This window comes from Scomber scombrus, chromosome 14 (genome assembly GCF_963691925.1).
Source record: "Scomber scombrus chromosome 14, fScoSco1.1, whole genome shotgun sequence".
Taxonomy (NCBI): Eukaryota; Metazoa; Chordata; class Actinopteri; order Scombriformes; family Scombridae; genus Scomber; species Scomber scombrus.
In genome coordinates, this window is record NC_084983.1 from 20,065,099 (window position 1) to 20,079,084 (window position 13,986).

The window sequence follows — 13,986 nt, forward strand, 5'->3', positions numbered from 1 at the left end:
TTGATTTTTTCACAAATAAATAAATAATAGTTGTCCATTCAACATAATCATAAAGGAATTCATTATATGGTCCTACCTATATTAAATAAATACTCTTTAAGTGGACTAAAACATCCTTTATTATTTTGTTAACATGTTTTTTTCTTTTTTAAGTTATGTGACTTTTTTAAATTTTCATTTGCTTTCTTTTTTTTCAAAGCATATTACTCGTGAAGCACTTTGTGACCTTACGCTGTGAAAGGTGCTATATTAAATAAACTTTACTTACTTACCATTACTTAAAAACAAAAAAATAATACACAAAACAAGGATCAAATCGCATTGTCAAATAGAGAAAGCACAGCACTTTATAAAATGCTGACATTAATTAACAATACATCAATGAGAGAAAAAAAGAAAGAAATCTATCTCTAGGATCTGATTGTTATTCAGTGTCTGCTCCTGTCCGGCAGGGGGCAGTAATGTGACAATGAGCAGTTTGATCTACCCCAGAAACAAAAATAAGAAAATTGGGCGAAAATCAAACAAGCCTGTTGCTGTTTACTGTTCACAGGCGAAGTAACTGGGATTTTCTTCTGTTTTTTCCTTTTCTTATCGTCCATATAAGCAGCGAAGCAACATGCACATCGTGCTGATACAGTCGTTAATAATTCTGTCGTGAATGTATTATCACTCCAAACTGGATGGGAGAAGATATACAATTAGCACTGAATTAGCAGCACTACACTTAAACTTTGCGTTAGGCCCGTTTAAAGAGGCCGCCGGTGATGAGTGCTAGCCGGGTTATAACGTCGACAGCCGTCAGGAGGAAAGCTGAGGTCAGCCGGAGCATGAAGCCCCGAGGAGCCAACAAGGTGCTGGCCGAGAGGAACCAGGCGGTGGTGGCGGTGGGAGCCTGGGTGGAGGGCGGAGAAGACATCCCGGAGCATCCGTCTGTGAGTGACTGATCATCAGCTAATCTGCAGACTGTTACTAAGGATGAAGTACCTCAGGTCATTTATTGAAGGGAAAGTACTACAGCAATGTCACAATACTCTAAAAGTAAAGATCCTGTATGAAACTCCTACTACAGTAAAAGTACATAAAGTACACAAGTATTATGAGCTTGATGTAGTTAAAGTATTACAGTAAAAGTACATAAGTATTATGAGCTTGATGTAAAGTATTACAGTAAAAGTACATAAGTATTATGAGCTTGATGTAGTTAAAGTATTACAGTAAAAGTACATAAGTATTATGAGCGATGTAGTTAAAGTATTACAGTAAAAGTGCATAAGTAGTATGAGCGATGTAGTTAAAGTATTACAGTAAAAGTACATAAGTATTATGAGCTCGATGTATTTAAAGTATTGCAGTAAAAGTAGTGGTTTGGCTGATATATTATTATATATGACATCATGAGATTATTAATAGTAAAGCATAAGTGTTAGGGCAGCATGTTACTCTTGTAGCTGCTGGATATGGAGCTAGTTTACACTACTTTATATACAGTTAGTTAATTTAGTCCAGTGGTTCCCAACCTATGGACGGGCCCCTCCAAAGGGTGAGTAGATACATCTGAGGGGTCATGAGATGATTAATGGGAAAGGAAAGAAGAAAAAACAAAATTCAGATACATATATCTAGGATTTCTAGTTTTTGTGGAGTGATGCAGTCATAAAAACTCTTAAGTCTTGAGTTTGAATATTTCACTCAGCTTAGGGGCAAGATGATACACAACATATGATACTGTCATGTTGCGTGAGATGACATGATTTTAACAACTTTAAAGTGGCTTAATCTGTTACATTATTGGTCTCTTTACCTGAAGTCGTCCAAAGAGTCTTCTCTTTTCTTGGCTCAGGAGCTGGCTTTGCTAACTGATGAGCTCCAGGCAGAGAAGAAGAGGGAGAATGAAGAGAGCCTGCGAAGATTTCAAGATGAAGTGCGCCACCGTGTGGCACAAGTCAGCAAGAAGAGACAGCAGTTTCCAAAAACAGACTCAGTGGTAAAGATAATGTTATTTTGACTGTCCGTGAAGTATGAATAGTGTAGCTCTCGTCACGACACACACACGGTTATGTTCTTACTGGCATTTATTTTGTTTCTTCTTCTTCTTTAATGCTGTTATGCTTTCTGCATTTATGCCATTATGCCGTGAGAACTGTTAATACAAACATACAAATATATCAACTCACAACAAAGATTGTACATGAAGTAAATAAAACATAAATGTCACGTTGTGTAAACATAAACAAAATGCATCACTAACACAAAGAAAAATACCTCGTTAGCCGCTAGTCATGAAGAGAAGTTTTTGACGCGCTTTAGGCCATGCTTAGCAGTCTAGCTTCACAGTGCAGCATCAATTGAGTCTGCCGTCACTCAAGTAATAAACATTGGTTCCGGGCCGAAACACAACAGCACCAATTTCACTTTACTCAACTTATAAAGCAAATTATGAAATTAACCCATGACTTTACTTATTTAACATTTTTATCTAAATTATTTAACTACATGAAATTATTATCTTAATACAGATACAACAACACTTACACTCCCACCAAATCACTTATTAACTTGAAATGAGGGATTTCCAAAACAAAAATTTGAAAGAGTGAGAGTGTATAAATGAGCGAATGAGTCTGTATGAATGTGAGGTTATGTGTATGACTTAATTGGCCTCTATTAAGGTAACTACTTTATGGATAGGCCGTTCAAGGTGAGTAGCTCTGGTATGTAGTTTTCCTTTCTCAAATGTAGTGTCACTGACAAGGAGCTTCAGCTTTCTCACCATGCCATCTTTGCTGGGCTGGACTTCCACGACCTTGCCAAGCTTCCATTCGTTTCTTGGTGAGTTGTCATCTTGTAGGATCACTATGTCATTTACTTGTGAGTTTCGTGATTTTCTTTGCCACTTCTGCCTTTGTTGGAGATTCAGCAGGTATTCACGTTTCCATCTTGGCCAAAATTCATTGGCCAGAAACTGTACTCTTCTCCACCTTTTACTCAGATAGAGATCTTCTGCTTCTCTTCGTTCTTCAAGATTTGTTGCTTCATTTGTTCTTGGCTGAAATTTGCGAAGCTCAGGGTTAGTTGTTTCGATTTCTCCCACCATCTCCTATTCAGGTGGAAGATGCTGCTCATTCTTCCTTAGACGTTGTTCCAAAGCGGACAGTCTGTGAACCGCACATAGTTTGTTGTCTGGAAGATCAGGTTTGTCTGTCTTGAAAAGAAGTGGGAGTTCAAAATGACCATCTTCCTTCTGCCTGATACCTTCCTTCACTTTGGACAAAAAGAGAAGGTCTTCCTGTGAAACCAGTATGTCATCTGTGATGTGTTCTGTGAAATCAGATTCAAGAGCCTTGATTATGTCTGTTGGATTGATTTCCTTGACATGAGTTTTACATACAAAGTGCACTTCTTTTCTTAATGCTAATGAAGGTTGCATGATTGGTGTCACTTGATGCACTATGACTCTGTGGCTTGTTCCTATTGCATCACTGCAATCACTTGTTGCACTAAAGCAACCAATGATGCTCCAGCCAAGATCTGTGCGCTGAGCATAGGGATAGTTTTCTTCACCAGACAGGATCTCCCTAGGAAGGAGGGCTTGCTGACAATTATAACCAATTAGAAGGCCTACTTCACAGTCTAATGGTGGTGGGATCTTGTCGACTAGTTGTTCTAAGTGAGGCCACTTTTGAGCTGTCTGGGAAGTTGGAATATGCTCCCTGTCTGCTGGAATGAACTCTCTTGTGAAAAGTGGTGGCAATGGAATTCTTTTGTCTAGGCTATATCCTCTAACCTGCAAATTTGTCAATTTCTGACAAGGTATGTCTGTTGACCTATGAGACATTGTAGACAGCCGCAAACAAACATTCTCCTTCCTTGTGTCGAGGTCACAAGCCACTTCATCCAGAATGAAAGTTGTATCGCTCTGCGTGTCTAGTAGGGCATAGACCAGAATTTCTTGATTAGGCTGAGTTGTGGATGAGACCCAGACCGGCACGATTGAGGATGTCTGTGTGCTTAGGCCTCTTTGCATGACTCTATTAGTAGTTCCTGTCGAAACTGTTTCTTTGGTGACTGCTTTGTCCTTTAAGTTGTTGTCTCCCTTTGAAGATACGAATGTTTGACGTTCTGAAAACTTGTCAACATGTAAACATGTTGGATGTTTTTTCTGACATCTTTCACATGTACTTCTGTTGTCACAGCTTCTTGAGTGATGACCTGTCTTCAAGCACCCGAAGCAAAGCTTTTCTGTCTGCACAAACTTGACACGATCTTGAACTGTCTTTTCACAGAACTTCCTACAGTTGGCAAGGACATGTCCTGTTCTTTTGCAGAAGTCACGCGATGGAATATTGTGTTGTGCTGTGTTTGTGGACAGTGTCTTTGCTTGAATAGTTTGACCACGGTGTTGCCTTTGTCTTTCACATTCTATCCTCTTGACTGCTTGAATGGATGAGATGGGATCGCAAGCGAGATCTGCTTCCTTTGACAGGAAGTCAACCAACGCTTTGAATGATGGGTATCTGGCATTTGCTAGTCTGCTTTCCATCACCTTGCGGTTACAACTAGACACCAACCAGTCTGGCAGTTTCAATAGAATTTTTTGACTTTCGTTGCAGTCATTTAGGACTTCTAATTTTTTGATGTGGGGCATTGCAGCTTCGCAACACTGAAGGAAGTCTGCAAATTCTCTTAACTCAGAGCCATCTTTGGAGCTTAATTTTGGCCATCCATGCAACTTATCTCTGAAGGACTTCCCTATCATGAATGGGTCTCCAAAGCGCTTTTCCAATAGTTGCCAGGCTGAGTCATATGCTGCCTCTGTGCCTAGCAGGAAAAATCCTTCCACAGCCTTCTTTGCAGTGCCACCTAGATACTGTCTTAGGTAATACAATTTTTCGTTCTTGGGAATGTTTTTCCTGTCAATTAATGTTACAAATGACAGTCGCCAATCGTTAAACTTCAAAGGATCTCCAGTAAATACTGCAGGCTCTGGTGTTGGGAGACGACTGGCACTGATAGCTTCCGCTAGTGCACTGACCAAAGTAACATCTGAGCTATTCTGCACCTGTACCAAGTGTGGTTGAGTCACTGGAACCTGTGATGCGGGCTGCAGGGCTGAGGAGCGAGCTTGAGTTGTGTTTGGTGGGAACTGGGGAACAAATGGGGGGCTTGAGGCATGTAGGGCTTGGGTTATGACTGGTTGAGATTGTGGAATGAATAATGGATCTTTGGGGTGATAAACTTGGAATTCTACTGCTGGTTCAACATCGTTCAGTAGGTCAAGTGTTCCACAGTTTCCAGCTTGATCATAGACTTTTGCTCGGGCTCTTGCAGCATTTAACTTCTTTACTTCTTCTAGGCGATCAAGCTTTCTGCGCCTTTCTTGAATTGCTTGTTGTCTGGCTAGCTTCTCAAATTCGAACTGTGCCAGTCGTTCTTTATCTTCAGCCTCTAATCTTTGTAGTTCTGTTGTTTCTTTTTCTTGTTCATCTAACACCACCAGAACTTCTTGAGCAGCTGCAGCTTCAGCTATGGCTTCGTTTCTTTTAACTGAGAGGATACTAGAGCTAGCAAAACTATGCTTTGATTGATGAGACCTTGATCGAGAACTTGTGGAATTTAGAATTGATCCAAAATCAGGCCAAGGTTCTTCCTCTTCCTCCTCTGGATGTCCTGCCAGTTGTCTTTGTGCTCTTAGAATAATGTGATCTGAGAGTGATACACGTGTCAACCTTTCGTCGCACATCTGGTTCAGGTGATTGCACTCTACGCAACTCTTCATAGATAGCTTTAACTTCAGAACATGTACCTTTAATATTGTCAATGAGCTCCTTTAAGTCATCTTCTGAGACTGTGTAAGACAATGTTTCCTTGCCTACTCTTGCATGATACCTCCACTTCTCATAGATGATTTTTAAACGACGCTGTAAGGTCTTTAGCTTTTCTTCTTCAAGTTCCTTTCCCCTTTCTGTCAGGGTTCGAACTCTTTCACTTCTTCGTGGCTTTTCTACTTCTGCTGATTCATTTGTGGCTTCGTGTTCAGCAGGTGATCTTGTATTTTTATGGCAGGACTTAGTGCTTGTGTCAGACATTTTGGGATAGCTTGAATGACTATGTGATGTGTGTATGATGTATTGACTTGGATTTTTATGCAACTATGTCTTCATGCAAGGTATGGTAAGTTTAAATGTCAATAGCTACACAAATTCTTAATCACTGTATGCAAACCATGTGAGTCTGCTTAACTCAAAAACTGTTTTAGCATTAGCAACGTATCAAACTCATAGCTTGCTTCAGATAGAACAAGTGAAAATATTTGGAAAAATATTCAAACACAAATTTCTAGGTATAAACCTTAATTAAAGAGGGAATATATCAAACAATGGATTATACCACTAATGCATCGGGTAATATGAAGCAGATCCCTTTGAACTTGATTACTTTACATAAACATATAGATTTTCACACTTTCAGTTTCAACTTATAATGTCCCTTTAACCTTTGTGATAATAAAACACAAAATGCACAATTCTTAATCTTCACTTGATGATGATATCACTTTCTACCTTCAACCCTTTTGACAATCATCAACAATAACTTCACATCAGATTAATCCAAAAACATGTAGGCTGAATATAGTTTGCAAGGTTAATAGACCTGAGTCCTTGATTGCAGCTTTAATGTTGAGCCACTTCTCACACCACTTTGACTTGAAGACTGGTGGAGCACTTTCTGGATTTACCTTGAAAAGTTGCACTTTCGACAGTCTAATCCCCGTTGCTTCTTGTTGCTACGCCGACAATGTTTATGGATTTCACTTCTCTGATGCGCCGAATGCGCTGGACGGTCTGGACGCTCGTCGCGGTGTTGTTCCTTTCATCTCTCCTACCCGTGTTGAGCAGGCGAGTTCTCACTGTAGCTCTCGTCACGACACACACACGGTTATGTTCTTACTGGCATTTATTTTGTTTCTTCTTCTTCTTTAATGCTGTTATGCCTTTCTGCATTTATGCCATTATGCCGTTAATACACACATACAAATATATCAACTCACAACAAAGATTGTACATGAAGTAAATAAAACATAAATGTCACGTTGTGTAAACATAAACAAAATGCATCACTAACACAAAGAAAAATACCTCGTTAGCCGCTAGTCATGAAGAGAGGTTCTTGACGCGCTATAGGCCATGCTTAGCAGTCTAGCTTCACAGTGCAGCATCAATTAAGTCTGCCGTCACTCAAGTAATAAACATTGGTTCCGGGCCGAAACACAACAGCACCAATTTTACTTTACTCAACTTATAAAGCAAATTATGAAATTAACTCATGACTTTACTTATTTAACATTTTTATCTAAATTATTTAACTACATGAAATTATTATCTTAATACAGATACAACAACACTTACAAATAGTGTAGTGTAATGAGATAGTGTTAGGTACAACATGAAACTAGAACTTCAACCAAGAAGTATTTTCTTTATCCAACAATCTATCTGCATTTTCATGTGATTAATAATTTATTTATAGTTCCATACATGTGTAAAAAATGAAATCACAACTCTCCGTTTCTTAAAAACTGTAAAACTAAAACTATGAGATATTAAATTTAAGCAACAAAAGCAACAAATCATCATAATTGGGAGAATCTTACCAAACAGTGTTAGGCATTTTTTCTTTATAAATGGGTCAGGTAATAAATTATCAAAATTGTTCAACTGATTAATTAAAATAATTGGCTACTTGGTCAGGCTGTACATGAAGCCACTGCTGCAAAGCTACCTATCATATTCAACACGGTGATGGTAAAGTGAGACTGAGCCCTCTCGTTGCCTGTGCTGCTGTTGCTCCTGCCTGACTGACACCCTGTGTGTGTGTTCAGATTAAACCTGATCGGAGAATCCCACAACAGCGTCAGGACTGGACTCAGCATGTTTCTGCTGGTGAAAAGCTGATGTTTGTCTCTCCTCAGAGGGAGAAACACTTTTCCAGGCTGATGGAGAGGAGCTCAAAGGAGGTGAGAGTTGTTACTATTACACAGCAAAGACATAGGAGCATGAGACAATAACACATTATTAATTTAACTAATCTCATGTTTTGTTTGTTGGTACCCCATATTTACATCAGAAATGTGTTTTAAAATAGGATCAACAATGGAAAATGTGGCTGAAATCAATATCACAATATTTCACAGTTTCAGTGTTCATTTGAGCACCCAGTTTTTAGACTGCTGTTTTATGACAGATTTGAAAATTTGTGAACCCATCCTTTATATATCAACATTGGTTTCTACCCTCAAAAGTCTGGGACCCCAAACATGTCCTTTATTGTCCCCTTTTAATGTACAGAAGTCCATTTAGGTTATCTTGTCTTCATTAGTTTGTCGTGTGGAAATATTGTGTTGCTCCTGGCTGTCAGAATGACTGCATTGTTTCCTGTGTGAGTGATAAAAATAATGTGACAATGATACATTTATTTATTTCCATGATTTTTCAGCCAAGTGAAGGCATGAGGCAGGTGAGACTCAGACTGGCTGCCTGCCGGATGATCCCACAAGGGGAAGTGACGTCAGATCTTCCTGGAGGCGAGTGGAACATCTCTCCAAGCAGGCATGTGAGTATCTGTGGCTCACAATTGTTCCTCTTTTAAAAGCACATAGTTCCTATAATTGTTGATGGTTTAATGAAAACAATTTTCCTCTGCACCAAACAGAAAGATAAATCTCATGTGCCAAGAGCAGAGCAGGAAGTGGAAGACGATGAGGAGGAAGAAGAGGGAGATGATCTGCTCTTCTCTAGTCAACATGAATGTCCCCTTGTTCAGCAGAATATCAGCAGCGGCACCTTTCATCACAGTTTGGTATGTGTGCTGTGTTAATGACCTACTGAATTAAAGTTTTCTTTATAAACTCAGTCATTTAGGATGCATGATATGTACATGATTACCATCTTAGTCAATAGATTAATTTCACTGCAATTGCATTGTGTGTCAAATGGGGATTTACCAAATATAATACATTATTTTTATTCATATTGCATATATCCATATAGCAGTTTGAAAAGATGTGAAAGGCATTCAAATTTTTGTAATAAAGGGCGTTTTCTTGTTTTTCTCCCCCACTTGATTTACTCAGCTTGTCTCAAACCTTCACATCTTCTCTTCAGAATCATATTTCAGTCACAGATATCTTTCTTTGCTGTGAAAATTAGCTTTGATGTCATATAAAAATAGGCTGTCTGTTTAACTTCAGATCTTCCCTCATATGCCTCAAACAAAAGGTGAAATAATAGGGCTCAGGTGTAGGTGGGCTCCATGGCAATTTATACTCCCTGTTTACATCACCCAAAGCATTATGGGACTTGGGTGACGCATCATAATCATCTCAAATGGAAATGAATAAAAGCCACAGGAGTGGAAAAAAAAATGTATTTCTTCAAATTCACTTTTTGGTTCATTGTTAATTTATTCTTTGACAGTGTCCCAACACTGACTCTCTTCATTATCCATTTACTGCATACACAGATATCTGCCATGCATTAACAACCAGTGACAAAAATTAGAATATGTATATCCACTTAAGGCAATTATGGCTTATTCTAAGACTGTATGACATACCTGACTAACATGTGTAGTAGAGCATCACAAAACTTAATCTACAGTGTCTAACAGTGGCCCTCATCAGCTAATAAACCCAAACATTCAAACCTTTATGACTATGATACAAAACAGCTGACAGGGTGTAAATACCAGTAGGAAACTGGTGTGTACTGTGTAGGTACACTTCACCATATGACTGGTGACATGAATGAAGTGTACTGAGTTAATGATAAATATATCTGTACAACTTCCATGTTCCTTTAATGAATTATGATTCACATGTCCAGGCTGCGAACAAGGAACAACAGAGAAGTTTATGCCTGGCTTCTTCTATCTACATGCTGACCTTTATCCAGATTTTTTTTCCCTGTGTAAAATTTGGATTTTAGGCATTTCAGATATAATTGTGTGTTCTCTAAATTGATTTTATCATGCAACTTCTAAAAAAATCGTTGGTTGTATGAGTGATTATTTAGCTGTGTGATAGTAAATGGATTGATACTTCACCAATCATTTGTTTTGAGTTATATATTTATAGTTAATACAGATTAATCATAGTTTTGGCAGCTCCACCTGACATCAATTCTTACTTCTTTACAAGTACTGACTGTTCCAACCCACAATTATGGCTGAAGCCATAATCTTAACCTTAACTTTCTATGTAAAACATGCTCCAAATCATATATTTGGAGCAAGTTTTACATAGCTCTGCACAGTCTGGCATCTGAACTCTGAACTTAACTACAGTAACAGTGTGTGTCTTTATGTCCTCTTAAATATGACTGTGGAATTGAACATGAAGGCAGTGAAAGAAAGCACAGTGATCTTACTTAGAAGAACTGATAACTTGTGAGTAACCTTACTTACTCTATTCTATATATTTCAGGTGAGTGAACGTGAGTTGTGGGATACTGGCCGATCACAACCTGATCCTCGTTTTAAGTCCAGCCTCAGAGACCCTCAGGTCCTGTGGCCCCTGGCTGAACAAGAAGAACTGAAAAGACAGGTAGACATCACACATGAGCATGAACCTTTGACTCCTGAGCTTGAAGACCATAGTTTGTCAGATCACGCGTCACTAACAGCACGTCTCTCTCTGCAGCGTCAGTCTCAGTTCCTTATGCACCGCCGTTTATACATGAACATCGAGAGAGAGCAAGTGAAGGAGAACAAACAACACAGGAAACACCTGAAGAGGACGGCAAGGTGGCGCAACCACAAAAAATTCTCCTGCATCACTTCCTCTTATTCGTTTTGAAAGATTGATCATTGTGACTACTTTCAAAGATGTTTTTAAAATGTGCACATGAAGAACAGCAGCTTCAATTTAGCTATGGAAACATTCATAGATTAGTATTGCTCAATATTCTGCTTATTTGTGGTTCTATTACCATAATAAACTTTTTTTATATATTACCTCATCCACAAAATGCAGCTCAAACTGTTCAATAAGTTAAAACGTAGAAATGAGCATGAATTTAAACCATTTTGAACACATTTAAAAAGCGGAAGCCATTACAAATAAGCAAAGTAGCAAATGTACAGCAGCAATAATGACTAAATAAAATATTACGACTAAATTTAAGATAATCAATCTGCTTAGTTTATATTATACATAATTCTAAATGAATATATCAATTTCCCCTTCTTAATTAAAGGATCAAAGCAGAGAAAGAACAGATTCGTCAGGAGGAAGAAAGAAAGTTGGAGAGAGCACGGCAGCTCGCAGATGCCCGACAGAAGCTGGAGGAGAGAGAGCTGCTGATTCTGGAGCGACTGAAGCTTGAGGAGGAGGAGCGAGCGGTGGAGCTGGAGAGGAGGAAAAAACAGGAGAAAGGAAAAGTAGCTGCAAGGTAATTTACAGAGATTAATTAACCAAAACTGAACTGTGTAGCTACTTCTATCACAAGTTTTTGGTTCATCCTTGTATATCTGAATATGAAAAGGAGACAAACTGGAGATATGCTGACTTTGTATCCTACTTTGTCTATTTTAGCAGTCCTCCCAAAAAAACTGAACAAAAACTGATATAGTGAAAGTGAAATATAGCGACCACACAGGAATATTGAGGTACAAAATTGATGTACAATATGAAAGTTACAGCCTCAACTAATGGTGCTCATAATCAATTATTTCTTCAGGAGCTCTTTATGAGCACCAGAGGGGATAAATAAACATATCAGCTTCATTTGATTTCCACATGTGGATCCATGTAGCATTGCTGCATCACCAAAAGTCCATATGACTTTGAGTTAGTGTGAATATGAAACAGACCAGAACTAAAAGGTAACAGTTTATCATTTATTTCCTTAATCAGGACCAAACAAACCAAACGTTCACACTCTGGAAAAGTAAACGACATAGTGAAGCTGTAGCTGCCTGATGAAACAAACTGATGCACAGCTCAACTCTCTGCAGGTTCATTGAGGCTCTGAGAGCTCAGATGAAGCAGCGTCTGTCTCAGGAGAAGCTGGAGCTCCCTCCTCTTTGCTGCTGTGCGTCCTCTTTCTGGGACTCCCACCCCGACACCTGTGCCAACAATTGTGTCTTCCACAACAATCCCAAAGGTATTCACTGCAACCTGCCTTGCTCTCCACACACACTCCCATTAAGCTCCAGTGGAACTATAAAATAGGTGAAAAAAACACTGTTAATGGTAATATTTGTCTTTCCCACAGCATACGCCCAGGCATTACATTCAGCAATGTTGAGTCTGGATTTACAATAAAGGAAGATGATGAGCTGCAGTGGAGATTGTCTGGAAGAAACAGGCTCCTTGCTGTCTGCTTTCTGAAGGAGAAGTCCGACATGTTTTGAAATACAGAGTAAATTGTCGAACCCAGAGTCAGACGACAAGACTCATACAAGTTTTGTCCCTGTAAGTCCTCCTTAGAGATACGTCCAGGACATGTTTATCCTCCAGACTTTTCATCTGCCACCCTCAATAAGTCAGCAGATTTTTAACATGATATATTTCAACATCAGTGATATATTTCAACATCTACAATGAATGTGCACAAACTTTTGCATTTTTGGGTTTAGAATGAAATATCAGTTCAAACGTTGTTGGATTGCCAATTTAGCTTAAAGCACCACTGTGGCTCAGTGTAGCCTCACAGAGCTGCTGGTGTAGATGCAGATTCTGTCATGTTCTGCTATTGTTGAAACTGAGCCTTTTTTATGCTTATTCTACATTTTGACTATTTTATATTTATTAAACCACACTGGACTTTACCTGGTATATTATTATCATAGTTATCGTTATTATTATTACAGACATTATTTATTAATGAATTTCTCTCTATAGGTAATTAATGTAGTGGTTTTACATGATTAATAAAGCATCAGGGAAGTCTATACATGTGTAATTGTGTTTTTGAGTGCTGAACTGGTGAATCTGTTTTGTGATTGCTCACCGTAATGTAGGGATCTGATCTTCTATTTTAGCTAAGGTCAACTTTCAGGGCTGGATTTAAAAAAAATGTTTTAAATAGACTGATCTCTGTATGGTGCTACTTATGTCTAGGTATAGTTACATTATTATGAATTCTATTTAATTTTATAAACAACTGTAATCTGTCATATCTTCCTTCATAAGGTGCATGTATTTATCTCTCAAATTGAATTATCTGTGACATACTTTAAATTACTCTAAATTGTTGTAGCCCATTTGTCTTATTTTATTGCATGGTAATTCAGTAGTATTCAATTACAGTCAAGTACATTACCACAAAACCGTAAATGATAAAAAAAAAATAAATAAATAACTAAAGTAGACTTGATATTCACTGTGATGGGTGACCTAGCTCAGTAAACTTTAATACTGAGTGAGTTTCATACCACTGTAATGAATACATAAAAATAAAATAAAAATGTAGATGCCTGTACTTCTGCAACAGATGTTTTTTTCTCACTTTTCATCAAGTTGGTGATCTTGCGACTGCTCAAAATTATCTTGTGACCCTTTGTAGAGGTCTGGACCCTTAGCTTGAGTTTTTATTTTTTTATTTTTTTTAACAATACAATACAAATAATTGTTAATCAATTTCATCTGAGCAAATATACAAGCACACATACATAAAATAAAAGCAAATAAAAAGACAAACAAACCGAAATAAAACTTCAAACATGCCAGAGGTCAAAATTAATAAATAAAAAGTAAATTAAGTGGAAACAAATAGCGCTTGACTTTCCAAGGGTACCAAACTGCAGACAAAATGGCAAACGTAGACATCGTTACCTCTACCTCCACAACTGACAGGAAATCATATGACATTTGCAGCGGACGTTCGTCTTCTTCATGTGTTTATTCCCCATAAATTAGCAGACAGATTTAAAAACATCATTTCATACATATATTTAGTCAATTGACTATTTTTTTTTAAATGG

General features: G+C 38.1%; 1 protein-coding gene across 2 annotated transcripts; it reads left to right on the plus strand.

The window, feature by feature from the left end:
* Positions 1 to 524: 524 nt before the first annotated feature.
* Positions 525 to 13,310, plus strand: ccdc15 (coiled-coil domain containing 15). Of its 2 annotated transcripts, XM_062433451.1 has the most exons (10): positions 525 to 935; positions 1,844 to 1,987; positions 7,883 to 8,017; positions 8,497 to 8,613; positions 8,713 to 8,859; positions 10,484 to 10,603; positions 10,700 to 10,803; positions 11,256 to 11,450; positions 12,016 to 12,164; positions 12,276 to 13,310. In XM_062433451.1, exons 1-10 carry the CDS (start codon positions 768 to 770, stop codon positions 12,323 to 12,325), a joined length of 1,329 nt encoding a protein of 442 aa, XP_062289435.1. In that variant the 5' UTR covers positions 525 to 767; the 3' UTR covers positions 12,326 to 13,310. The 2 variants fall into 2 exon arrangements, with proteins under 2 accessions (XP_062289435.1, XP_062289436.1); XM_062433452.1 differs by lacking the exon at positions 1,844 to 1,987.
* Positions 13,311 to 13,986: the final 676 nt, after the last annotated feature.